General features: G+C 39.8%; 4 protein-coding genes across 7 annotated transcripts; 2 read left to right on the top strand and 2 right to left on the bottom strand.

Moving 5' to 3' along the window:
- Positions 1-618: 618 nt before the first annotated feature.
- Positions 619-4,206, bottom strand: isca1 (iron-sulfur cluster assembly 1). Its single transcript, XM_088305542.1, has 4 exons — positions 4,020-4,206; positions 2,333-2,386; positions 2,115-2,220; positions 619-1,216 (listed from the first exon to the last, which is right to left on the bottom strand). Exons 1-4 carry the CDS (start codon positions 4,170-4,172, stop codon positions 1,068-1,070), a joined length of 462 nt encoding a protein of 153 aa, XP_088161668.1. The 5' UTR covers positions 4,173-4,206; the 3' UTR covers positions 619-1,067.
- A 1,389-nt stretch (positions 4,207-5,595) lies between these two features.
- On the top strand, positions 5,596-13,013 carry rsrc2 (arginine/serine-rich coiled-coil 2). 4 transcript variants are annotated; one of them, XM_088293504.1, is made up of 10 exons: positions 5,596-5,745; positions 7,008-7,149; positions 9,158-9,198; positions 10,138-10,295; positions 10,396-10,530; positions 10,599-10,715; positions 10,852-10,928; positions 11,176-11,453; positions 11,881-11,970; positions 12,047-13,013. In XM_088293504.1, exons 1-10 carry the CDS (start codon positions 5,740-5,742, stop codon positions 12,230-12,232), a joined length of 1,230 nt encoding a protein of 409 aa, XP_088149630.1. In that variant the 5' UTR covers positions 5,596-5,739; the 3' UTR covers positions 12,233-13,013. The 4 variants fall into 4 exon arrangements, with proteins under 4 accessions (XP_088149630.1, XP_088149643.1, XP_088149635.1 ...); XM_088293517.1 differs by lacking the exon at positions 5,596-5,745 and adding an exon at positions 9,715-9,788 and having other exon boundaries at positions 7,045-7,149; positions 10,115-10,295; XM_088293509.1 differs by lacking the exons at positions 5,596-5,745; positions 7,008-7,149; positions 9,158-9,198 and adding an exon at positions 9,262-9,788 and having other exon boundaries at positions 10,115-10,295.
- Positions 12,419-16,078, bottom strand: LOC148344123 (uncharacterized). The gene is made up of 4 exons (XM_088293530.1): positions 15,721-16,078; positions 14,879-15,005; positions 14,673-14,803; positions 12,419-14,480 (listed from the first exon to the last, which is right to left on the bottom strand). The coding sequence occupies exons 1-4, from the start codon at positions 15,838-15,840 to the stop codon at positions 13,836-13,838; spliced, it is 1,023 nt and encodes a 340-aa protein (XP_088149656.1). The 5' UTR covers positions 15,841-16,078; the 3' UTR covers positions 12,419-13,835.
- Positions 16,079-17,140: 1,062 nt separating this feature from the next.
- On the top strand, positions 17,141-24,714 carry zcchc8 (zinc finger, CCHC domain containing 8). Its single transcript, XM_088293543.1, has 14 exons — positions 17,141-17,412; positions 17,495-17,537; positions 17,619-17,693; positions 18,066-18,171; positions 19,260-19,337; positions 20,010-20,113; positions 20,217-20,282; positions 20,398-20,458; positions 20,720-20,847; positions 20,927-21,069; positions 21,689-21,795; positions 22,263-22,349; positions 23,265-23,373; positions 23,583-24,714. The coding sequence occupies exons 1-14, from the start codon at positions 17,226-17,228 to the stop codon at positions 24,521-24,523; spliced, it is 2,235 nt and encodes a 744-aa protein (XP_088149669.1). The 5' UTR covers positions 17,141-17,225; the 3' UTR covers positions 24,524-24,714.
- The last annotated feature ends 840 nt before the right edge of the window (positions 24,715-25,554 follow it).

Genomic DNA, 25,554 nt, shown 5'->3' on the forward strand with positions numbered 1-25,554 from the left:
TTACCTTGTGATGCATTTAATAACACGGGCGTGGATTCGGACTTTCGGGCACGGATTCCAGGAAATTGCTAAACAAAATCTTAACCGCAATGAAGACTTCTTTCTTTAGAAAAGACAGTAACTCTAAAAAGAAAACGTTTAAAAATATTATTTCCCTAAACTGAGCATCACTGTATTGAATTGAATTGTGTTTTTTAGGTGATTATTGTATTTTTTTGTGTGTTTTATTGTCATTAGGGGAAAAAATAATTTCTCATGCTCTCCTCCTCCGCCACTCAATCGAGTTGACGTCACGCAGCAAGGTTGAGCGTGCTGCGTTCAAGACAGTATGTTACCTTGTGATGCATTTAATAACACGGGCGTGGATTCGGACTTTCGGGCACGGATTCCAGGAAATTGCTAAACAAAATCTTAACCGTAATAAAGACTTATTTCTTTAGAAAAGACAGTAACTCTAAAAAGAAAACGTTTAAAAATATTATTTCCCTAAACTGAGCATCACTGTATTGAATTGAATTGTGTTTTTTAGGTGATTATTGTATTTTATTGTGTTTTATTGTCATTAGGGGAAAAAATAATTTCTCATTCAGCAACCTCACACTCATGTGATGCATAGGCCAAGTTTCTACATTGCTTTATTGTGCACTTTTGTGGTTCTTATAACATTCACACTCTTTTATATTTACACATAGAGATAAATATGCTTTGTCTCTTTCAGTAGACAAAACTGACAATGCAGTTTTCAAGACATCATGAAGTCATGTAAAAATCTACAATAATGTGCGTATCGCTAAAGCAGGGCTGCCACTACAATGAAAAAAATACTAGCGCGGTCCTTGCGAGTTTGGAGATAAGGAGTCCAAAATAAAATGACACACATCAGAAGTAGGAGAAAATCAAACCAAGGGGTGCGATTAAAATAGTGTGCATTACGCTGTAGCTTCACAAGCATGTGTGTGTGTAGACTGCAGTGGTCAAAAGACTGGCTCCATGGTCCATGTGGAGTCTTTTTTTCATTTTCTTTTTGTTGGTTTTGGACGGGACATTATTTGGGAAGGTGGGTGCGCTCAGATGTTGAAGCTCTCTCCGCACCCACACGTGCCCTTGATGTTGGGATTGTTGAAAACAAATTCACTGGACAGCTTGGACTCCACGAAGTCCATCTCAGTCCCCAGGAGAGTCAGCTGGGCTTTCTTGGCGATAAACACCCTCACGCCTGCAGTGGTGCACAAGGAGGAAAAAACTGCATTTTACAATATACTTAATTAAAAAAAAATAATAATAATGCGATGGATGGCAGAGTCATTTGAATAATCAACTCTAAAACGATTCTCTAGTGAAAGCTTTAAGTATAATTAAATAGAATATAAGGAAGGGATTAAACAGACGTAAACTACATACAAACACGCATGGCACATACGCACACACACTACAGCGATTGGAATGGAATGCAAATTGTAAAGTTAGTTAAATGTAAAATTGTTACACTAATGACGACTTGTAAATACATTATTCCGCCATCAAAAGGACATTCTCATTATTGTTGGTATTTTACCGAAAAATGGACAGTTAAGATATTTGAGGTGTCACTAAAGTAAAAATTATTACCATAAAAGTTGTGTTGTGCATGAAATAATTATTTTAATAAAAAGCTTGTTTCCTGAGTTTGTGGTCCATAATAGGTGATTTGGGTGAAATCAACCCATTCAAGGCTCATTTTTCAAAATGGCTAGCACTGAAAAAGTTAATATGCTGCAACATTTATTATGTTCAAATGTCCATAACTTCTAACACTGTGACTGTTGACTATTTTAATTTCTCCAATCTAGTTGTACACTGAGTATAATGACAATAGAGGGCATTCTGATTCTAAGACTTAAAGCATTAAGACATCAACATTTCCGTTAAATGTGTTCAATGAAGAAAAAGTAAAAACTAAAAAAATATATAACGTGAGAATGTTCAGAAAATGTTTTATAAATGGTAATCAAGACAAAAGTCTCAGCTGAATCAGTGAGATATACACTGTACACCAGCGGCAGTATGAACATTAAAAAAAGAAACTGAAGAAAAATCAACTACAACTCATAAAGGAGGGGGAAAAGAAAGCTCACCATTCTGCTGCACCTCCTCATCAGAATTCTCCTTCTGCTTGGTGTAGTCCAATGTGTATGTCAGCCCGTTGCAGCCACGCGTTCTAACACCAACTTTCAAACCAATCTGGGAAGAAACACAGAGGCTTAGGCACAAAAGCAGCGTTTTCTTATCAGCGGTCATTTCCCTTGCTTCTTGGGCCATACAATGCTTATGAAACATAGACAACGTTACTTACATATTCCGGCTTGTCCTGCAACAAACATCGGATCTTGTTCACAGCAGACGGTGTCTAGGGAAAAAAAAGAATCATAATTTAGAACTCACAAATAAAACAATACAACATTATTTTCATTTGAAAAACAATAAGCCTTTTAACTTTTTTATTCACAACTATTTTACTATGATATGATTTTTTTTTTTTTTCCTCCGCAGAATTTCTTCATTTAGACAGCTTGGATAGCTGTAATTTTATACTATTGTTAGCATTATAGCATAATTGCCTGAATAATTTTTAAATAACACAATAAAACAATATGGTTGCTTAAAATGCGTATAATTCTAGAGGTGCAATAATTAATCAACAACTAATCAATTATCAAATGTAAAATTGTAAGAATGCCCACAATTTCAAGCTTCTCAACAGCACAATTATGCCATTTCTGCAGACCTCCATGAAATTGGACTGACACACATACACTTTTGAAATGACGGCGACAAAAGATGGGCATTCCATCCCAGGGATGGACTCCTGGACGCACACCCATTCTTGGGACAATGGCAGGAGGACGAGAAGGTTTAAAAAAAAAATGGACTAAGCACGGCCGGACGTGGGATTTCGACCGGCCCATCAATCACCCCCCACCCTGTTGTGAAACATTAAAGTTGAGTTGCTTGTCACTAAGACGTTTGAAATATAAAGAAACAGTGATGGCACGTTTGTTGATTGATGGTGACAGAAAATCACAGCGTGACTGAGAAAAAAAACATGTGTTTGTAAATAAGAAGTGCAGAGGCCACTGAGGTAGTCTGTCACTTTGGGCAGCAGTCATTCCCTCGTACCAAAAACATATACGATACGCTACTTATGGCCACATCAACCTCTAAAAATATTGCCCCAATATTTTGTATTTTATGGACAACAAGATTCTCTCAATAGTGACATCAGCTTTTAAAGAACGTCTCTATGAAGAGGGAAACGCCCTAAAATGTGAATACTTGGGAGAATTTTGGTGAGTACTGATGGCAGTATTTGCACATTAGCCAACGCTTTCTTAAAGATCCAGAAATTGCATTCGAATGAGTACTACAAACATAAGCGGCATGGTGGTGCTCTGACGTTATCTTAATCAACTTTTTTTGGGAAGACAAACGAATGTTCGATCTATTCACACACATACCTCAATAAATCGCAAAACTGCGGCAGGAAGCGCAAAGAAACTACGCTTTCTGACCGCAGCCAAAAAAAAAGTAATGCCTTACTTCCACGTCGATGACGTCAGCATAATACATCCTGGGTGCATTGCTTGCAAATAACTAATGGCGTATAATAACGACAGCGTGACTTTGTCAGGACAATTCACGCATTTAGTTAACACTACACTATGTATGGCGTACACAAAACAAATAACAAGCGACACTACGAATGGTGTTACAAAACAAATAGTAAGAACAGCTAAATCGGGTAGTTACCCAGTTTCAGGTGGCGACTTCAGACCGGCAAATAGTTCAATACATGCCCATGGTCACCAAGGTCATCAAAAACAAAAGTGACATTTCCAACCTAGTTGTATTTGGCATGTATTGACATTACGTCACAGGCGCCTGCTAGTTTAGCTTAGCTACATAATAGTTATACGCAAAACAGTTTCCTATAGTTACAAACTGCTCTGCGCATATTTACTAGTAAAGGTTATTGTTCTTACCAAAGTGAGAGCAGCTCTTGTGGGAAGTATCTTTCTTTTACTGACCGCTCGGACGGTCGCTCGTACCATGGAGGCAGACATGTTGATCAAGCGAACATCACAACAATGAACTGCACATGCGCGTAAAATATGACTGCCTCGTCCGATGACCATGACTGTGACTCGATGACGCAAGTGTTGAATTAATTTAAAAGCCGCGCATACAGCATTTCGTATTGCAACTCATTTTGTGCGTTTTTTAATTGACCAGTAACTGTAATGTTTACTATTGGACTCAAAATTGGTCAAGTTTCATGTGGTGAATCGATACTTGCTTCTCTGTAACGTCATAAAAGTAATTTCAACCAATGACGTTGCTAGTTGAAGTCACATTGCATTCATTTGCCCAATTGCGTTTCAGCAATTCAACCCTGACGTTTTAATTGATGGTCTTAAAAAAGTAGTTATTTTATTACGATAATAATAATAATAATAATAATAATATGGATTTAACAACTACATAAACTAGATTCTCGTGGATTTATTTTTTTGGGTAAAGGCTATGTAAAGAAAATAACAGCCTGCCTCTTTTTCCAAAGTGAATCTAGCCACTATTACATAGATAACAATTTCCTCACACCAATAACCCCGAACACAAACTAAGATATCATTAAATAATGAACGAATTATGGACTTTGAGACAACCAGATACGTAATAATTGGTATAACCCAAATAACAATGGAAATTGCATGAATTACAGTCCGGTTCAACAATTTTAAAGTGGTGAAAAAAATTAGTATCAATAAAGGAAATCAGTGACAATTTGCAAGTGTTTAGTTTCTGATAGCAAACACAAGAAAAACAACAAAGATTATAAAACACACATAAACTAAGGTATGCGTTCAGACATATATGTATATTTCAAATTTATTTTATTTTTTAATGCATCTCAAGATTTAAATTAACCATGTTTATTTAATAGTATTATTTTCAACCCGAAGCATTGGCGTCCAGATCAGGGTAGTAGCATGCTTCTATTCTCTTAGTGGCTTTTAGCGCTTGTCAGTTACCCGTTACCGTAATGCCTAGTACTAGTATGAAAGAAATTAGGAGTGGCTTGATTGACTTCCGTCTTTTCCAGTGGAGGCTGACTTTACGGCGGTTGTGTAAAATGGCACAACCGATGCGTCCAGGAGGCCCATTTTGGTGACCTCGGCATAATGTCTCTGCTTGTTGAGCATGATGTACACTTCCGTTGGCTTCATCAGCTACGACGTTCAACACGTGGCTGAGATCAATGGGATGAGATTCTGGCCCAAATGGAGGAGTTCTCGATAAAAATCCAGATCTAGTCCATATTTAAACAGTACAACGTGCTACTTTCTATTGTAGCTCTTTACACACGTGCTTTTAAAGCAAATAAAGGAGGATGCCATGTTATGTTGGTTTCAGTGTTTTGTAGTGTTGTAAAATGTTATTAGGACAAAAAGGTCAGAAAATAGTTCTTCTCATTTGAATTGTTTAATGTATTTATACGCATGCAGATTGCTACATACCTTGTAATTACTGCTAACTAGTTATTACACCAACAACTGAGCAAAAGTAGGGGGCTTTTCTTTACGAAACCTGGCAACCCCGCTCAGTTCAGATTCACGGCTCGCTAGCTAAACCAGATTAGCATTTGAGTCGCATTCTGGCGTCGACGAAAAGCTGACCGTATACAAAGAGCTCGCCACCATTATGTCTGTAAGTCAATTTACAAAACGCCATTTCCGCCATACACTGACACTACATCACCGCAATGACTGTATCGTCGACTTTACCGTGTTATTTAGACGTGGTTCTTAAAATGGCAAATAATGGATTTATTTTGAACGTAGAGGCCTAGTTAGTTACGCCAAGTAGCTAGCCTGTATTAATGGCCTACCTCAGCGTTAGTGCTTTTTTTAAAACTAATAATATCTTCAAGTGTCCTTTAGTTTGGCTCTGTAGTTGGTTGTTGGTCGTTTTGCTGAAGACAAATAAATGCGATTCAGTTCGTTAAATCGTCGTATGTGTTTCTTGTAAGGCACAAACGTGCTACTAAGGAAACTATATACATTGTTAAACATGAAAAAGTTTCACTTAAAATACCCGTGTTGCACTTTTAAATGACCAGCCTCGCATTCGGCAATGTGAATTAGCAGTCAGTGATTAAGTAAATAATGCGGCTGTGCAGTGAAACCTTGACATGAGGATTTTTTTACCCGATATTTAGTAGGAAAACATATGTGATGAATTAAATAACTGTTTTGGTTCCATAGCGTTTGCAGCAATGATTTGATTAACAGCAGAACATTCGATAGTTATGCTTTGCTTACGCTATGTCCTTTCGTATTTGTTTAACTTTACAATCGCGAGGGATTTTCAAGTACAAAAAATATGCAGAGAGCATTAACGAATGAATTTCGTGATAGATTTAGCGCATAAAAATGTATGCCGTTCATAAGCAACATAGTGAAGTTACTGACCAAACATGATATGCGCATGATGCCCTGTAACATTGAATCACATTTCTTATACTCCTTTATTTTCTTTGCCATGAAATTACTTCAAAATGAAGACAGAGACGCTTTGTCACATGTCAAAGCATGTCGTCTTTGACAAAGCTGCATTTTTTTGGATTACATTTTAACACCATTAATACATAGTAAGCATTACTATAAACCTCCTCAACATATATACTTTAAGCCATTGCGTCTTCATGGGCATATGAGAGAATGGAGAAGGATGTAATTGAAATAAAATAACATTCTGTCTATCATGCAGGAAGTCACAGCACCCATATTGAGCTAGTAAATAAATGTAGTCAATGCATGAATATGAATCTTGATTTCAAGATTCAATGTGCACAATAACTTGTCTGTTGTAGCCCAGTGATCCACACTGATTTGCCACCAATATGCGTGTGTGTGTGTGTGTGTGTGTGTGCGTGTGTGTGCGCGCGCGCGTGTGCGTCCAAATTTCAGGCAAGTGGCGAGTCTGTAGACAATATAAGCACAAACTCGCCGGTACATCACAACAAAAGGCACAACATGGAATCCTCCAGATCGCCCAGAAGCTCCAAACACCACCATTCACGATCTAGGTCTCGCTCCAGGGACCGAAAACGTGAGTAACAGCACATCTCATATTTTAGGCGGTCATAGCAGAAACATTGGCTTTGTGTTTTGCCCGTCAAGATTACATTTACACTAGTTATTGTGAATTTTTTTAGGCCAATTCCAATATTTTGCAGAATTGAATTAGGATCATCAATCATTCGACTGATTAAAAAAAAAAAAATCTTAAAATAACTTCTGTTTTGGTCCTTTAATGCTTACAACAATAAAGATATGAATTACATGCAGAGAATGTGATTGTTTTACAATACTTAATTTAATTTCGCAGCAACAACAATCGACAAAGAATGGCCATTTTTGTTTGTTTAAATGTCATTCTGTTTTGTCTCATTGGGTAATCTGTTAATGTTGAACAAAATGAGCAAATGACATTTCAAAAACACTATATTGGGCCAATTAAATAGGCTGGCCGATTAATGGCAAACCCTACTAGTTATTGGTGTAGAAACCAGAGAGATGCTAAATTTGAAATTCTAGCAATTGTGTAGCTGAGAGAAAATTCTGAATGCATCAGAGCAATTATGCAAACATTGGCTTCGGTTTTGCAAGTGTAGCAATCGGGCTGGGCGATAAGCCGAAAATTTACCGTTACCGAAATGTATTACAGTGACCGACATAATTTTGCCCTTGTCTGTAAATTTGGTGTCTAAAAAAGAAAAAGAAAGTTCTTTTCTGTCTGCGGCGAAGTTCATGCCTCTTTCAGACGGCTCCAGCGCTTGTAGTCACGTGACTCATGCGCTGTAGAAGAATGTAAACAGAAGATGCGTTCGGAGCTGGCGATTCAAATCCTGAAGCGGCTGACACGGCTGCAGACGAAGTAACGTCAGTTGAAGTTGTTCCTGTCGCCCTTGCCCCGAAAAGAAATTCAACATCTGTCGCTTGGAAATGTTTTGGGTTCCATAAAGATGATGTTTGAGCAAAAGAACATGAACTACAAAGTGCGTCGTAAGCACCTGTAACAGCGCGTCCAACCTTTTCTTTTTCACCACCCACAACACAACCACGCTGTTGACTTGGAGCTTGTGCTAAAAGTTCAAAGTGAGAAGCAAGGTTGAACAAGTGACAACAGCCCATAACGGAGGCGACAGCATACGAGAAAACGTCTCAGTGGTGGAGGCGATAGCCTAGCACATAGCTCTAAAGATATAGCTCCTCTCGTTACAGTGGAGCGCACATGATTTAAACGCCTCATGAACGTAGCCGACAAGAGGTACGAAAATATTTGTTGCAAGCCGCACTTCCCTATATGGACAACATCGGGACGGGAGCGGAGACATGTCAAGCATTTTGCATCCACATCCGAGTTGTGGTCGAGTCGCAACATGGATCCCTGTTTGAGCCTGAATGTGCAGTACATAGACGACAAGTGGCGACCGCGCACCAGAGTACTCGAGACGGCTCATTTTCCTGATGAAGCACACGCGTTTATTTCGCATTGGCATTCCATGGACATTTTTTTCATTTTATTTAGCATTTTGTTTACACGCGACTAGCGCCTTTGCACATGGCATTATTTATATTGTTTACAAAATACATTTACACAAATCTAGGCCTTTGCAAATGGCATTACAGCATCTCGGCACAATATATTTGCAGAAAAAGATTTTGTGAGAGGTACCCTTTTTCTCCTGTTCTTTGTGACATTGTTCAAGTCATGCAAAGCAAGCTAGTTTGAATGTTTTTCAAATGATTTTTGTACTTTTATTTTTCATTGAAAGTAATGTGTACCAGTTGGTCAATAAAAAAAAAGCAGTTAATATGCATTCCCTGCATTTATTTTGATTTTGGTCCTCAGGGGGAATTTATCGCGCATTTATCGTTATCGAGGTAAAAGTGCCCAATTTATCGCGATATTGATTTTAGGTCATATCGCCCAGCCCTATGTAGCAACATAAACAGCCAGAAAATCAGAGAACTGTCAGTGAGTTGTAAAACAAGCATTTTCGAAGCTTCAAGCACGCATTCTAATAATTTGCTCCGCTCTTGTAATTTTCCAGGGAACAGGAAGCACAGGCGGAGTCGTAGCAGGAGCAAAGAGGTAACTACTCACTCGCTTCATTCATTTGAATTAAAAGCACATTTTAAAGTGTGACTTTTTGATGCGCGTCAGTCATTAGTGGTCGTTAATTAGGTGACCTTGGTGAGTATTTGATCAGTGGTCCCTAACCATGGACCATTTATATATAGCTGCCATATTGTTATTGGGGTCATATAGAGGGCATTTAGAATGTATTTGCAGCATTTCATTTGTACCACATTTTGTTCAGGCTTTATTCCATGCTTCAAATGAACAAAAAAAATGTGGCAAAACTAAAGTGTTTTGAGTATTTTCTAAATGCTCTGTACATATTTTGGGTATAAACAGTTAATACAAAGGTTGGGTGAGAGTGAGATGGACAAAAATCAGTCAGAAAGGAATAGATGAGCGTGGGTTTGAGATTTCATCCTTGGATATGTGTTATTTGCAACCATATTCTGTGGTGATTAGCTATATCTTTTTTCAAATTGTGTGCATAGACCACATGATAACATTTCTATAATAAATCACACTCAGCGTGCTAAAGCACGAAGAGACTGAACAGAGGAGCCTGCTGACATAGCAAAATAATATGTCTACTACGGGGACAGGTAACTATTTGCTATTCAAACACATTCATATCTTTCTCACCTTTCATGTGTTTTTTTAAATTCTAATGTACCTTTATATGACAAGTTAATATGTATAAAGTGCTGTCTTGTATCCAATCAAATGGACACTGTAGTACAGTGTCATACTACAATAGTCCATGATTGTGAGGTGGATACATTGACTAGGAAGTGCTGCTGTATGACGGGTCCAAATATATTTAAAGAGTATACTCCAATTATTTTGTTATATTTTCTCAATGTACAAGCAATTGATGCCCTTGCAAGCCATGGTACTAACTCTCTTTGTTGCACTATTTTCCTGAAAGAGACCCACTTCTTCTTCAAACAGGCACGAAAAAGAGAGCTGGAGAAGCCGTCCAAATCGTACAAGCAAGTGGACGAGCATCACGAGAGGCTCTCAGCCGAGGACGGTGACGAGCGGTCGCGGCGCAAAGACAGGAGGTCCCCCAGGGATCGCAGTTCGTCCCGATCACACTCGCGTGAGAGGTTAGCCTGGCCTGTGATTATTGCTTTTAAGTACAGCTGATACTTGGCTTCAGTGACCACGCTTGTAGCTTAATTAAAACTGGTGTATTGTCCCCATCAGGCGGCATCGTAGCAGGAGCCGGGACAGGCGGCGATCCTCACGGTCCCACAGCCGTGACAAGAAGAGGAGGGCTCGCTCTCGGTCGCGCTCCAGGTCCAAACACCGGTACCGTAGCAGGAGTCGCAGCAGGAGCAGGTGTGCCCAAGCATATGAAAATTATTACATTTAATTTATGACCCAATGAATAATTCTCCTCACACCAGAGAGCGAAAGAAAAAGAGCGAAAAGGTGCGCAAGAGGAGTCGAAGCGGGTCAGCTAATCCTCCAATCTTTCGGGGTCGCAACACAGCCATGGACGCACAAGAGGCGCTAGCCAGAAGGTAAGAGCTGAATATTTGGTGGTCCTTTCCACTGTAACAGGAGGCATGAAAAAAATCTCAAGGTCGCATGCCAGAAATTGAATCGGAAGTCTAATATTTTGATTGACAAACTTTGCCTGATGCTCGTCTTTTGCAGGTTAGAGCGAGCCAAGAAGCTCCAGGAGCAGAAGGAGAAGGAGTTGTTAGAAAAACGTCAGCAGGAGGTTATTGGAGGTGAGGCCGCTAAATTGTTGCCGTTTTACGTTATGTTGACTTAGTTGTCCTATAGTTTGGGCGTTCTTTTTTTTTTATTTCTAAACTTCAGATACACCGCAACTTGATTGAAATTGGGGTAAAAAAAATGGAACCATTAATAAAAAATTTAAAAAAAAAAAAGCAAGATCTGCTGTAAGTCCCAAGTTACTCGCGCTCAGACGTAGACTAATTAGGCAACACGAATCTGGCATTTATTGTTTCCCAGCGACCCCTCCGGTGACTGCCGCAGCCGACCCACCTGCCGTCTCGTCCGTGGCCACTTCATCCAACCACGCCCTCGACGTGGCTGCCCTGCTGGCATCGGGCACACAGGTGACGCCGCAGATCGCCATGGCGGCGCAGATGGCGGCGTTGCAGGCAAGGACGCTGGCTGCGACGGGCGTGGCCGTGCCCAGCTACTACAACCCGTCCGCAGTCAACCCCTCCAAGTTTGCAGAGCAGGAGAAGAAGCGCAAGAAGCTTTGGCAGGGCAAGAAAGATGGGGTAAGATGGACTGTGTGGTGAAGCAACATGTGAATCATTAAGTCAAGGTTTTTGTCCAACGCTGTTTCAAGTGATTGTCCAAAATGTACACAGTCCTTAGCACCTCCAGCAACATTTGGTCATTCCACTCTAATCTTGTAATTTCTATCTTTCATTTATTTAAAAGACGTGCCGCATTTTGAGGCACCCCGCCCTCTTTAGAGAAGATTTTAAAACATAAGCGTGCCATATGGTTGTAAAATGCTGTAATCTTTTTATATATATAGTCAGGATAATTTTTTTATATAAAAAAAAATCCTGTGGTGCTTGTCTATGCACTTTTTCCTCTTTCTTGCCATCAGTGACCTAAAACGACACCTTGTAATGTTGCTTTGTGTTGTTCCTGTTTATTTTTCCAATGGTATGTGCCGAATTGGTCATTTTCCAGGACAAGTCCCAGACGGCTGAGTTGTGGGAGAATCTCAACTTTGGCAACAAGGACCAAAATGTCAAATTTCGCAAATTAATGGGCATTAAGGTAAGCGTTCCCCCCCCCCCCCACACACGTTTCTACGTTGTTGACCTATTACAAGTCCCGCCGTTGATCCCGCCAGGCTGATGACGAGGGGGAAGCGTCCAAACCACTCAACGACGAAGGCCTGAAGACCCTCCAGAAACAGGAGGAAATGTTCCGCAACCTGGACGTCCAGTATGAGATGGCCCGATCACAGACCCACACCCAGCGCGGCATGGGCCTCGGCTTCTCCTCTGCATTTTCTCGCGGAATGGATTCCATTTAGTGGTCTGCGCAGGACTTTGTTGTAAATTATTCCTGGAGGATGGTGTTAATAACAAGAAGTCCTATCAATGCATACATCACTTGAAATGGGCAATGCTGCTTTGGAAAAGAGCTGTGGTAGTATATATATATTTTTTTTTTTACACATGGAAATTGAAACTACAGTAGCCCCAAAATGTTTGGAATATTGGCCTTTTGGGTGAATCCACTATAACATTTTCAGGTTCCAGTCTCTATTTTTGAAACAGAGAGACTGATGGTTACAGAAAGTTAACGTCCTTGGAAATGTCTAAATTGATTCATGAATCAAACATTTGTGAATTAATCTGACAAAGAGCCGAAGCACAAAAGTTCAGTAAAAAGTACTAAAACATTGGAACTGTTGGATGTGCGAGAAAAGTCAAAAGAAGGTCATTAACTTCTTATGGAAAGGTTATAGTGCACTTTAGGTTCATTCTGAAGTTTCATCTAACAGCCCAATATGCCGAACATTTTGAGTGTGTGTGTGTGGAAACTGATGAGCCTCTTACCAAAGAAATAAAAAAAAAATTGAATCTAATACCCATGAAAACCTCAAAACAGTTGGAAAAAAAACGTAAAAATTTGAACCCACAAAAATCTTATTACATAAAATTTGTTTGGTTGTAGCGTTGTATTTTTTATTTAGTATGTCCCCTAATAGGTAAAAGGTGTCTGCTCCTGCTCCACATCTGTCACAAATAGCATGGGAGTGATCAACCTTATATTCCACTGCACACCAAATAAATTACTGTCAGAAGGTTTTCTTCGACTCTTTTCATTTATAAGTGTGCACCAGTTTACCAGTTACAAAAGTTTTCACTTATTTTTTTTGCTTTGTGTTGCAAGACAAATTTTGTTATAAGCAACCTTAGAACATGTAACAGCTCCATTGAAGTTACAAAAATGTTTGCTTAAAATGTTCAATAAACAAAGGATAGATCACAGATCACACTGGTAACGCATACACTCAAGGGAATGAGTAAAAACTTTTTTTCTATCTTGGCAGTAAAAAGTTATTTAGTTTGCCTATAAAGAATTTGATGTCATTGTTTTTCATGTACAATTACTACCTTCAAAAACATGTTGCCTCTTTAAACTCAAAATGCTTGTCAACATCGGGTGAGCATTGATTAGTTGTTTCCTGACATTGTTTTCTGTCTATTGCAAGTGGAAAATGTGTTTTTAGATGTGATAATTGTACATGAAAAATGTCAAATTCATGATAGACAAAATAATGGGTTTTTACTGCTGAAAATTGCAAAATTATTTAAGTATAACCTAAATAGCTTTTGTCACGTATGTGCAACGACTAGTCCCTCTTCCTCGTGCAGTTCTTCCAAAAAAATGCAGAATTGCAAACTTCTTTTTAAACAAAATTGTGTGTGTACTCCAAAATTCCAATTCCTCAATCTCCCCAATGAAAAAGTAAAGCAGGCATGTTGGATTCCTAACCAAATTAAATGTATGAAAAAAAAAACCATCTAGGATCTTAGTCTTTTTGTGAAAACAAGAATAAAGTCAGAGGCTTGGTCCAAGAGTAGTTCTGAGTTAAGCTTTTCTGTCACTTCAATGCTACAAGGAAACTACTTGCAAATGAGAGTGGAGTAGAGCACATGTGCCACGCCTGTGATGAGATTGTGGTTAGCAAACTCCAAGATGAGGAGCAGGATGGGGTACTCGCTTCGCCTCTTGGCCCAGTCCTCCTCCCGGCTCAGCCCCATCCAGTTCAGCAGTAGCGTCCGCATGGCGTCCGGGAACAGCTGCCCAGCCAGCTCCTCGGCCGGCGGCAGTTCCCCAATCCTCTGGATGTGGCTCTCCTTGAAGGCCTCTACCCGCTGGCTGATGTCTGTGTGGGCTGCGGCAAAGCGGCCGCCCAGCCAGCCGGCCAGCGCTGTCTCTGCCGCGTCCTGCCCCTCTGCTGTCCCATCCAGGCAGCGCTCAGCGTGTTCCAAGAAGAGCAGGGCCGGCTCCAAGTGATGCTCCGAGAAGTTTTTGGCTGCAAGTTTGTGACTTAGGCTCTGGAGCTTATGACCAAATTGGGATAAGGTTTGAGAGCTCTGCTGTGTGGAGTAAGAGTGATCTGATGACATGTCCCTACTTGTGTTCTCTGGTTGCTCAGGTGATTGTTTATTGGGCATTCCACAATCGCCATCCATTCGGTCAAGCTGTGCACAAAGGATGTAACTGCTCTTCAGTGGGCTGTCGCTCATCTGAGATTTCCACAAATTCTGCAACAGGGGGCACGTTAGGTAACAGTTAAAAATTACAGGCAGAACATTTGACTGCTTTACATTACAAACTGGAGAAAATTCAGCTGAATTTTTGCCTTTTTTTTTTATAATTAGCTCTTTAAATACACTACCAGTGTAAGTGACAGTCCCCACTAAAACCATCACCACAATTATGTGATCCATTCCTACCTGGAAGTTATCCATTATCGCCAGCTGCTCCCGCTTGACATACATCTCAAATGCGATGCGGAAAAGCCCGTGAATGGTGTAGAACCACAGGCCGTTGGACGCAGCCACTTTCAACCCGCAGAACCTGAAGGCTGACAAAACAAAAGACACATTTCACACCTGGTGTCACCAAACCCGCTGGGATTCATTTGTTTTATTTTGTTTACCGGATGAGAAATGGATTTTGGTGGCAAGGCCTTTCCTGGAAAATTTGGCGTGAAGCCTGGGATGATTCTCAGCGCGTACATCTGTGTTGGCTAATAAGTCAGCACCGAGAAAGAGAGGAACCACCCCCTGAAAGAAAATAAGTTATCGACTCTTTATAAAGTTTGAAACAAAATCTGTAAAAAAAAATAATAAATATTTTTCAGAACCTTAGCAGACTGAAGATGGTCTTCTGATTAGCTATACAAATCCTTTTTTTCTAATTGTGTCTATATATATATATATATATATATATATTAGGGCTGTCTAAAATAAAGAGAGAGATTCATTTAAATAAAAAATTCACATGATTAAATATTTTAACTCCGTTTTACTTACTTCAAAAATAATTTGCATATCTTGCAAAGGCAAATGCAAACACTGTGCCATATTAGCTGTACACCTTTACCACATCATCTCAGAACAAATCACCCTGCTTAAATTGCAAACCATCACTAATGAGTGAAAAATTCCTGTAAAAATGACTCGATTTAGATCGTATTCAAGGATCAAAGAAAGTTATTAGAACTGTCTCTGATTTTAAAATACACCTCATATTTGGTGATTTTACATTAATTTCAAGATGTTATTCAAGTTAATACCCGCTAAAAGCTTCACAAAAATAGTCGTTAAATGTGATTATCGCAATTAATTACGGAATTTTTTGCGATTAATTAGTTAAAAACTAATCGCTTGACGGCACTTGTAAAATACTGAAATTGAATATGAAAAGGTTTTCTTTCATTTACATGCACAATTACGACCGTGTTTATCGTTCAATTGTGTACACGGCAGCTCCACGAACCTTTTGGTGACATTCTGAGTCTGCGAGTGTAAAAGACGACTCGTTAACCAAGTAAATATAACGAATTTTTCTACAGCCTGCGTCCCATTGCGGCAATGACACATAGCTAAGGTCCGACATTGCGCGGTTATAATACTAGCAAGTATAGTACATGGAAAATAAAGCGGAAAGCTAAGCTCCACCGTTCACTAAAGAACCAAAACACATTAGCTAGGATCATGAAAGTACGGTGGCCGATGGAGTTAAACGCGCTTCTGTAGAAATCAAACGAGGAGAGAATGAGTTTTATTATACCATAAAAAACTTAAATTATATAGTAATTCACAATTCAAATATCCACAATTCCCTGCGTGACACGGCAAAACAAAGAACGTGCGTGCGCCTTACGTCACTCGCGAAAACAAATTTATTTTAGTTTGCAGGCTTTATACCACAGATTTGAACGGATAGGTATGACACGCCCCTTTAAGGTCCGTGACTTCGGCGTGGCTAAACTAGTGGGGGCAAATGTCAGTCATTCTTCCAGATTGCATTTTAGTACCAGGCAATACATCTTTATTTACAAAAGCTACTGTGGAACAAAGCACTTGATATTTAAAAACGGAAGTAAGAAGGATGCCTGTTATTGTGATTGCCACAGTTGGACACAATGTCATCCAAGGAAACTGGGAATAACCTTTAATAGGTAAGAATAGTTTTATCCTCTTTTTTTCGTTATTAAATCTTGTTGAGAGCCTCCGTAACGTATTGGCTACTGGTAAAGCACATGTTAGCAAGGACAGCCAACAATCAGAGGATTATGAGTAGCTGTTGTATAGTTATACAAGCAGTAGAATAGTAGGAAGAGGACAAGTCGCAGTATAAAAAGCCACAAGAGTCGTAAAAGTGGCATCAGCATTGAGGTGAAGTGAAGCGTTAAAATTGTATTGTATTGTATTGTGTTTATTGCATTTTTTTCACAGGTACATGTGCAACAGACAAATAGTATATAAGTGATTATTTGATTTCTTTGCAATAAAATCGTTTCTTCTAGAATACACATTGTATAATGATCCTATTAATATTTTATACGTATATATCTTTATAATTTTGTATGACTATACATTTGTATTTTTGAGTATAAAAGATTGTCTGTCTCTGGACCAAAAGACTGAAACAGAACTAAAATTTAGATCTACATTGGTAAAAGTTGTTTTTTTTCCATGCTTTTTGTAATCACATGTTTTATATTAATAGCATATCTTTTTACATCGACAGTAACATAAACCTCGTGAAATTGGTTGATAAATGACCTAATTATGATTTATTTTCAACGTACATGCGTTACCTTAGGTAGGAACCAAGACCGCCGCCTGGTACGCACGTCGCTGCAATAAAACAATGTTATCAGGCAGTAAACCAATAAGCGCGGTCTCCGTAATCACGCGGTAGCCCATGTGACATACTCGACCAATCAACGCGAGGTATTTTTGCTGACGCTCTTTCTATGATTGACCAGGGTAAAAATGGCTGATGTCGATTTTGGAGACGCGGAGCTTTTTGAGCAACTGGATGACTTTACCCCGGCCCCCACACACATTCGTTTCCCGGACGGAGACGACGCCGACACAGCTGAGGACGATGGAGAAACGAGGAGGCTCCGGAGTCGCCTTGACGAGTGCGACGACTGCATTGAGAAGCTAACGAAGGAGAATATCCTTGCTATGCTCGCACGATGCTAACTGTAGCTGGCCACCTATTGATTTAATACTGTAATCCTTAATTCGTGCTCCACATAAAACTTTGAGGAGAAAGTTGACGATGCTGACGCGGCCCAGGTGACAAGACGACAAGATGACGTGTGGCGGTGATGGTTACATTTCAAATTTTTGTGGCTAATCTTGTGTATTTGCCTTTAGCGGAATCACGATTGAAGATGTCAACATCGACGGCCCCATCGCGCAAATTATTTATTCCAACAATGCCATAACAAAGTAAGTTTAGAAGTCTGGTGTCAAACTTTGTTTAAGTTTCTAAAATAATGTTTAAGGTTTCAAACTTTAGGGTCGGGTTTCAAATCAGTGTTGCGGTTTGAAAGGTTTCCACAATGGACTGAACGTCAAAAGTAGGGTTCCAAGACTGGCCCGGTGGATCATGCTTAGGGTAGGGTTTCATGATGGGCTTAACGTTTACATTTTGGTTTTAAGTCTGAAAAGTGAAAGAAATCTAGGTTTAGAATTCTGCTAGGGTTAGGATTTGAATTAGGATTTGAAATGATTGTTTCAAAAACCAAAAGATTTAGATGCTCAAAAGCAAAGTCCTTTTGTTCGTAAGAAGCTGGTCCTAACCTAGACTTTCATTCCTAGGCAATGTCGTCAAGAAATTGAGGATTCCGTCTGTGGTGTCATTCTGAGACATCAAAAAGAGGCAAATCGCAATAAATGCTCAGAGTCATCACACCTGAAACCTCAGGTGTGTGTCTGGGTGTGTGTTTGTGTGTGTGTTATTTTTAGATGGTGTGTGTGTGTCTATCTGTGTGGGTAGGTGCTTCACGTGTGGTTGTGTAAATTGTACTTGTGTGTAGTAAATGTATTTACTTAATCTCAGAGACATTTCATGGGGCTTCACATACCCACATATACATGACAATTGATTGATCTGATTATAGCCACTTATAAAATAAGTATGCATATAAAAATTACATCAGTGTAGGACTGGGCGATATGGCTGAAATTATATTGTGATATATGTATTTTATATTGGTCGATATCAGTATATATATATATTGATTGATTGATTTATTTTTTTTCTATCTATTGAACCCATGGGGGGTTGAATTTACTTAATTTTAGTCTACAATATTTTCACGGTCCTGTGAAAAAACACGTCCATTTTATTTCAATTTTTTTAATTTTATGTAAATAGTGTTTCCGCGTTACAGACTTCTTCCTCGTTGGTTTAGATGACTCTTCATGTTTGGAAGCCGCTGCGCGAGGCCTACGCCACCCTCAATGCCGCGTGCATTCTTACCCCCGTGGACATATGCAGTGCAGAAAATTTGTGGATGGACAGTTTTTGAATAATTCAGAGCATAAATGTTCCAGTGAGGAGGTCGACTCCCCAGCTGTGTGTGGCCTCACTGGACGCGCCCTGTGAGGCCTTAGAAAATGCAAGCTTAAATAGTTTTCCTGGAAAATAAAGTATACATAAATTGAACTTGTTCTTTAAAATGGACCATCCTAGCTGGTTGAGCCCTTTTAAAGGTAACGTAGTCAAGCCTTTAGTGTCTCCGTTTGGCAGTTGGTCAGCTCTACACATCGGCAAATATTTGAATCAGTTACGAAATTTTTGGATTCTCAGTGTCTCAAATGAAGTCTCATACGTCATCGACACATGATCACAGAGATTTGATCCAGGCTTTTGGAGCTCCTAGTAGTCTATCTCACTTGTCTTAGTGTCAAACGTCTGTAACGTGTATGGTGTGTATGCAATTTCTGTGTTCCATGATTTTATTTTACTTTTAGTCTGACCAAAACTTTTTTTTCGTCTCCTGCGTGAAGCCATCTTCATTTGCCTTGGATGAAGATCTCCACAAATGTACTTCGACTGATGTGGGAACAACAACCGACGCCTTTCAAGTGAGCACACACTCACCAATCTGGTTTTTACACTTTAATAACGCTTGTAAGCGATAGTGCAGAAAGGGACCACACACTCCCTTTTTTGAGCTGCAAGTAATCATTGCCATCTTACAAGCATTTGATAGGACGCTCCAGAGGTAATTAACTTTTTTTTTCTGTCGCATCAAGTTCTGAAGATTTTCTTTTTTCTTTTCTTTTTTTTCACATTTGACCGATGATCGCTTGCACAATACAGATTTTACCATGCATTATATTTTTTTCTGACGTTGCAGACAAAAAACATTACACCTGTTGCTGAATCTAACCCTTAAATATATTACTATTACGTATTATATTTTTATTATGAAAACCTGACGTGCTAAAGACAAAACGGGCGTAGATTTGGAATCTGCTCAAAAGACATAATCGAGAAACGTTTGCTTGTGTCTCAGATTAAAATTTCCTAAAAAAATGTTGACTAATGTAATCAGTCTGCTTTCATGGGGAACAATAGAAATCCTGAGGGTTTGGACAATTTTAGATCACTAAATGACTAATCAATCATCCAAATTAGTTATTGATGAGTTTGATAATGGATTAGTTGTCGATGAATCGTTGCACTTGTACTCTTTTGTCACTATAATAAACTGCATGTGCATGTGTTTTTGTGTGTGTGTTTGTGTGAGACAGGTGGTGGGTAGCGTGTTGTACTTCAGCAGCTTCAGTGTGGACAAACTGGGACAGCCGCTGTTCAACAACAACCCTCAACTTACCGACGGATGGGAGGTGCCAACGTATCTTAAAGACTCGGCTGACCAGTTTGGAGCCTTAAAACGCACATTCTATTATTGCTTGTGTCTTCTTTATGAAATTGTCATTTCCTTAATTGGAACAAAGCTACCAGCAGGTCTTCAATCTGGTTATTGGCACAGATAGACAAGAAATAGAAGTGAAGGACAAAAGGTATGCTGGAAAAGAATGACTTTGAATCACTTAAAAATCTGACATGTAACTCACTGATTCTGTTCCGTTCACTTTATTGTACTTGTTGATATTTGACAATTTCTGCCCATTGCAGGCCCCAATCAATGTGTTTTAACTGCGGTTCAAGTGCTCATCAAATGAGAGGCTGTCCCAAGGTGAGTGATGTCAACATCATTCATATATTGGGTTTCAAACCAGAATTAGGCAGCCTTTGTTTCAGATGAAAATTTCAAGCCAGGCTTACGGTTTCAGAAATGGTTCAGGTTTCAACCAGATGTTTGGCTTGTAAAGTAGGTTTCAAGCCTTGTTTGTGGTTTGGAATTGTTAGGTTAGGGTTTTAAATGAGTTTCTTATACATATTGCTGAATGAACACGTGTAGTAGTTGTGCCACGTGAGCTTTCTTGTGTGTTGTCAGCCTAAAGACATGGCGGCCATCAATGAGAGAAGAAAGGAGTTCAACCAGAACCAGGGCGGGCTTGGCAACCAGCGCTACCATGCAGAAGTGGAGGAGCGCTTCTCCAAATACAAACCAGGAGTCTTGAGGCACGTGCTTCTTGTCACACACTTTGCTTGTTTTTGTGAAGCTCCGTTAGTAAAGTTGCATGTGTGGCGTTGTGTACAGCAACGAGCTTTTGTCTGCGCTGGGACTGGACGCCAACACGCTGCCGCCTCTCATCTATCGCATGAGGCAGCTGGGCTACCCGCCAGGTTGGCTCAAGGAAGCCGAAATGGAAAACTCGGGTTTAATGCTATATGACGGAAATGGTAGGACTGCTTGCTTGTTTTTTTTATCAGTTCAATTGCAGTTTATGTGTCTGGAATATTTGTTTTCTCATTACATTACAAAAGCAGGGATTTATCCACAAAACGTAAATAATCTAATAAATGAAAATTTCTTGAGCAAACAAAAGGATAATGATAAAATACAAATTTATTTGTAGTTTTTAAGGAAAATCTAGTATCTAGAGTTTGTCATCGTTTCTGCAAGAAGTAATGCCTATTCAAATTTAATTTTAATATACTGTAGAGATATGTCATTAATTGGTTTTATCGATTAATTAGCATTTACTTGTCAGGAGGATTTTTTTATTTAGTTTTTTTATTATTATTATTATTTTTTTGCTACAGCAGATATGTATCTATTTGTGGGAACACTTGACCCAAGGTTTGTGCGTCCGAGCTGCAAATGTTTTTTCCAAATGTTTATCATGTTTCATTTGTTTCCCTTAATTTTTTTCTGGGGGGGGGGGACAAGAAGAATAAAATACAGTAGACATGAGATAACTTGTTTTGGATAATGTCATTGTCATTTGCTTTTTATAAATGAGAAGTCTGATTTTTGTGAAAGACAATCTCACACTGTGTAGTCTTATTTGTTGTCTAGAGTCAAATGACAGCAGTATGACCTGCACGCAAAACGTCTCTTACGATGTTTCCAAACTGGTAGATTTCCCAGGATTCAATGTACCCACACCACACAAAGTCAAAGACGTAAGTTAACACCGCTGTGGACTATTTTTTATTTTTTTTACTCCAATTCCTTTCAAGTGTGGGTGAAAATATTACTATTTATGAAATACTATATTACTGCTATTTAACTTAAGGATTTATTAACTTAAGGCTTTATTTTTTCATTTTGTCGCTGAAGTGTAGTTTGATTTCAATGTAATTCTGCTGCAAATAATTTGACTGTTAAAAGTAAAGGTTGGAGTTAACATTACATTGTTTATGGTCATTTGCTTTAGAGAAGAATGATTTAATATGAAAAAATTAAATGTTCTTAAATTATTTTTGAACTGAGTACATTATGTAGCTGTGACATGTCATCGCAAAAAATGCAATATATCAAGTTTCACTAAAACCTCCAAGTATATTTTGATTATGATATTTAATTTTATTTTGTTAAAGTAAGGGTGGGGGAAATTACTCAATGTTTTGTCTTTTGTGATTCTGTGCAGGAATTCATGCGCTACAGTTCAGTTCCCATGCAGAGCAACCACTTGAAGTGCAACTATGCCGCTTACCTGACAAGCCACTTTGCTTCGGTAACCCAAACTCTACTAAAAGTGCTAACTCAAACTAATGGGTCAGTGTGTCCAGTCCAAAAATGCAGCTCACACCTTCATATTCGGTCTTTCATCTTATTGTGAACCTGTGCTCATTTATACAAAAGTAGGTACAGTGGCGCCTTTAGATATGAAAGGAAGGCAGGAGGGATGGAAGGAAACAAGGGGTATGGAATGAGGGCAATGATGGAAGGAAAAAATGGTATGAAATAATGGCAAGAGGAAGGGAAGGAGAAAGACTGAAAGGAAGGAAGGAAAGGGCTAACCACCACTTTTCAGATCTGGACGTTAAACCTTAATTTGAGATCTTGTCTCTCATTGGTGCCTTGTAATACAAGTAACAAGAAAGAGGCTTCAAGCTGGTGATCGCCACTACCAGTTTAAGTTTACTGTCAAACATATATGAAAAGAGAATTAAATGTTGTATATTGCCAGCCTCTTAATATAATGGCCTCAGTCATAACTTATAGTTGTAATTTTTTTTTTGCCTTAGATATCTCCTCAGGATGCTGGCAAGCAGATAATTCAATTCCACGCCTGGAATGAAATTCTTAATGTTTATCAGAGAATCAGAATGTGATTCACTTCTTGTGTTTTCTGAAAACACTGAAAAAAATAACCTGGGCCATTATTTTAAGAGGGGAATAATTAAATCAACCTCTCCTTTTGTCCACTAGGTTAATACTAATTCTAACTCTTAATAGGAAACACCATAGATAGGCTAATGCCGTTTTGTCACGGGTCCCCAATCCCCAATCTGATTTACGGAACAGGGTTTTTAAAAAATAAATAAAATTATTTATTTTTTTAGCCGAATAGATAGTGTGCCTGGTTTTGTAGGTTCTTTATTTTCTTCAATTTCTTCATGTCATTGTGTAAATGATGTGTCAACAGCCAGACGGCCCAAGCAGCAAGAGGCCGCATGAGTCGGACTCATCCCAACAAGTCAGGAAGAGGCCAAGATCCAGCCATGATAGCAACTCCGACATGGATATCGATTCAGGTAAACCAAAATTTCCCGGGCGATTGCCTGATCTTATCCGTTAATTCTAGTTCATTTTTCAGGCCGATCGCATGACTTCATGTAATATTTCTTTAGACTGCTGTGGGGCATCAAACCAACATGGCTAATTTAGAGCACAACAATTCAGAGCTTGGTGTAAGTCTGTATTTTAAATATAGTAATAAAAGTTTGACATTCCTGCCCGCTAGATCCTGGGACCCCTTACCGCAACCCCCGCCACGGTAACTTCCACTTCGAACCCCCACTGACACAGGGCTCCCCATTCAGCTCGCCGCCGCCTCTACCACACGGTACACCGCCTGACACTCCCACGCCGCCGCCTCTGCCTAAAAGCACTCCGCCCCCTACGCCAACCAACGGCTCCCCGGCGACGACGCGTGGGCGCCACTGGGTGGTGGTGGACGAGGCCGCGGAGGGTAGGGAGGATGACCTCACTCTGGAGGAGCTGGAGGAGCAGCAGAGGCTGATCTGGGCGGCGCTACAGAATGCAGACACTGCCACCAGTAGCGACCCAGATACGCCGACGGCGGGGACTCCTGCGATTACATCGCTCAGCAAGTCCACACCAGCCCGAGGTGACTCAGAAATGGACAGGCTCGAAGAAGTGGGTGGCTGTCAGGATGAGAATCAAATGTTGCCTGGAGATGTTAGTCCTCAGAATGGCGACTCACCGAGCCCAGCCAAACCCAGAGAGGGGGGCACCCCAAGTCCTGCTGTGATGACATTCGCAAAAGAGGATGTTCCTCCAGCCAAATCTAAAGATGACAGCCCCCAAAGTCCTTCTACACTTAAATCCAAAATGGACCATCCCAAAAAACCCCAGAATGAAAGTCCTACCCCACTTAAATCACAAGAGGACAGCCCCCAAAGTCCTGATCCAAGCAAATCCCTAGAAGACAGTCCGCAGAGCCCCAATCCAGAGTCCAAGAATGTAAACTGTGCCTCCCCGAAGGCATTGGCTTCCAAGGTGTCTGCTGTTCCCCACCGGAGCCGCTTCGCCGAGGGCATCGTGCCTTTTGAGGACACACCTGAGTACACAGAGGTGGCAGAAGCCACGGGTACATACCTACGCATCAGAGACTTGCTCAAGAGTTCGCCTCGCAGTTTAGCCAAGAAAAAAACTGAATGACAAAAACTCATGGCTCATGTTTTTACTCACAATTTTTATTTACGGCGTCTACAAGGCACAAAGGGACATTTTTTATTTTCATTTTAGCATTAGTTTAATATGTAAAAATGTTCATTTCGTGACATCAAATATATTTTCTTTTTGGGGTGGTTACACATCAGTCTTGGAGTAAACATGGCTGATTTACCTCACTGCTTATTGAAGTCAGTCTTTCATTTATTTTCAGGAATGTGCATATTGGAATTCGTGTCGAGATTAAATTCCACAAATGAGTATTTGAAAAAGGGGAAGGGATTTGAAAATTCTCATTTTGCATAAATACAATTTGCCAATTAACAGCGGAAGATTTATCACTAATGACGCTTATGTACAAAACTTGTACGATTATTGTGTATTTTAGACAAATTGCAATTGTATAGGGCGGCACGGTGACTGATTGGTTAGCACGATGGCCTCACAGTGCAGAGGTTGTGGGTTTGATTCCGGCTCCAGCCCTCCTGTGTGGAGTTTGCATGTTCTCCCTGTGCCTGTGTGGGTTTTCTCCGGGTACTCCGGTTTCCTGCCTCATTCCAAAAACATGCATGGCAGCTAGATTGGACACTCAAAATTGTCCTTAGGTATGAATGTGAGCACGGATGGTTGTTTGTCTATGTGTGCCATGCAATTGGCTGGCAACCAGTTCAGGGTGTACTCCGCCTACTGCCCGAAGATAGCTGGGATAGGCTCGAGCACCCCCCCATGATCCTTGGGAGGAGAAGCGGTACAGATAATGAATGGATGGATGTAATTGGACATCCATTTTTTTCCACACATTTTTTAGAAATCTTTAACATTTTGTTGACAGTGCAATTACAAAGAAGTCTGATTCACATCCATACAAGGTGCATTTATACAAGTCAGTGAACTTTGAAATGTTGGTAATTATTGTAAGGATAAACGTAGTATTTTAAATTGAAGCACTAATTTTATTTGAAATGCAGAACTTTAAAGTGCCAATCATGTTCTATGCTATTTTTTTCATCAAATTTTGA

Source organism: Idiotropiscis lumnitzeri, chromosome 1, assembly GCF_059441095.1.
Source record: "Idiotropiscis lumnitzeri isolate Australia: NSW breed Sydney's pygmy pipehorse chromosome 1, RoL_Ilum_1.0, whole genome shotgun sequence".
Lineage (NCBI taxonomy): Eukaryota > Metazoa > Chordata > Actinopteri > Syngnathiformes > Syngnathidae > Idiotropiscis > Idiotropiscis lumnitzeri.

Coding starts and splice junctions, on each gene's coding strand:
- isca1 (XM_088305542.1), bottom strand. CDS start 4,172: ATGGTCATCGGACGAGGCAGTCATATTTTACGCGCATGTGCAGTTCAT. Junction 2,387..4,019: donor CAAGAGCTGCTCTCACTTTG/GTAAGAACAATA, acceptor TTTTTTCCCTAG/ACACCGTCTGCTGTGAACAA. Junction 1,217..2,114: donor TGAGGAGGTGCAGCAGAATG/GTGAGCTTTCTT, acceptor GCACCACTGCAG/GCGTGAGGGTGTTTATCGCC.
- rsrc2 (XM_088293496.1), top strand. CDS start 9,910: ATGGACACTGTAGTACAGTGTCATACTACAATAGTCCATGATTGTGAG. Junction 10,531..10,598: donor AGGAGTCGCAGCAGGAGCAG/GTGTGCCCAAGC, acceptor TCCTCACACCAG/AGAGCGAAAGAAAAAGAGCG. Junction 10,716..10,851: donor CAAGAGGCGCTAGCCAGAAG/GTAAGAGCTGAA, acceptor CGTCTTTTGCAG/GTTAGAGCGAGCCAAGAAGC.
- zcchc8 (XM_088293543.1), top strand. CDS start 17,226: ATGGCTGATGTCGATTTTGGAGACGCGGAGCTTTTTGAGCAACTGGAT. Junction 20,114..20,216: donor GACGGATGGGAGGTGCCAAC/GTATCTTAAAGA, acceptor ATTGGAACAAAG/CTACCAGCAGGTCTTCAATC. Junction 20,848..20,926: donor TACAAACCAGGAGTCTTGAG/GCACGTGCTTCT, acceptor CGTTGTGTACAG/CAACGAGCTTTTGTCTGCGC.
- LOC148344123 (XM_088293530.1), bottom strand. CDS start 15,840: ATGTCGGACCTTAGCTATGTGTCATTGCCGCAATGGGACGCAGGCTGT. Junction 14,804..14,878: donor CAAAATCCATTTCTCATCCG/GTAAACAAAATA, acceptor TTGTTTTGTCAG/CCTTCAGGTTCTGCGGGTTG. Junction 14,481..14,672: donor CGATAATGGATAACTTCCAG/GTAGGAATGGAT, acceptor CCCCTGTTGCAG/AATTTGTGGAAATCTCAGAT.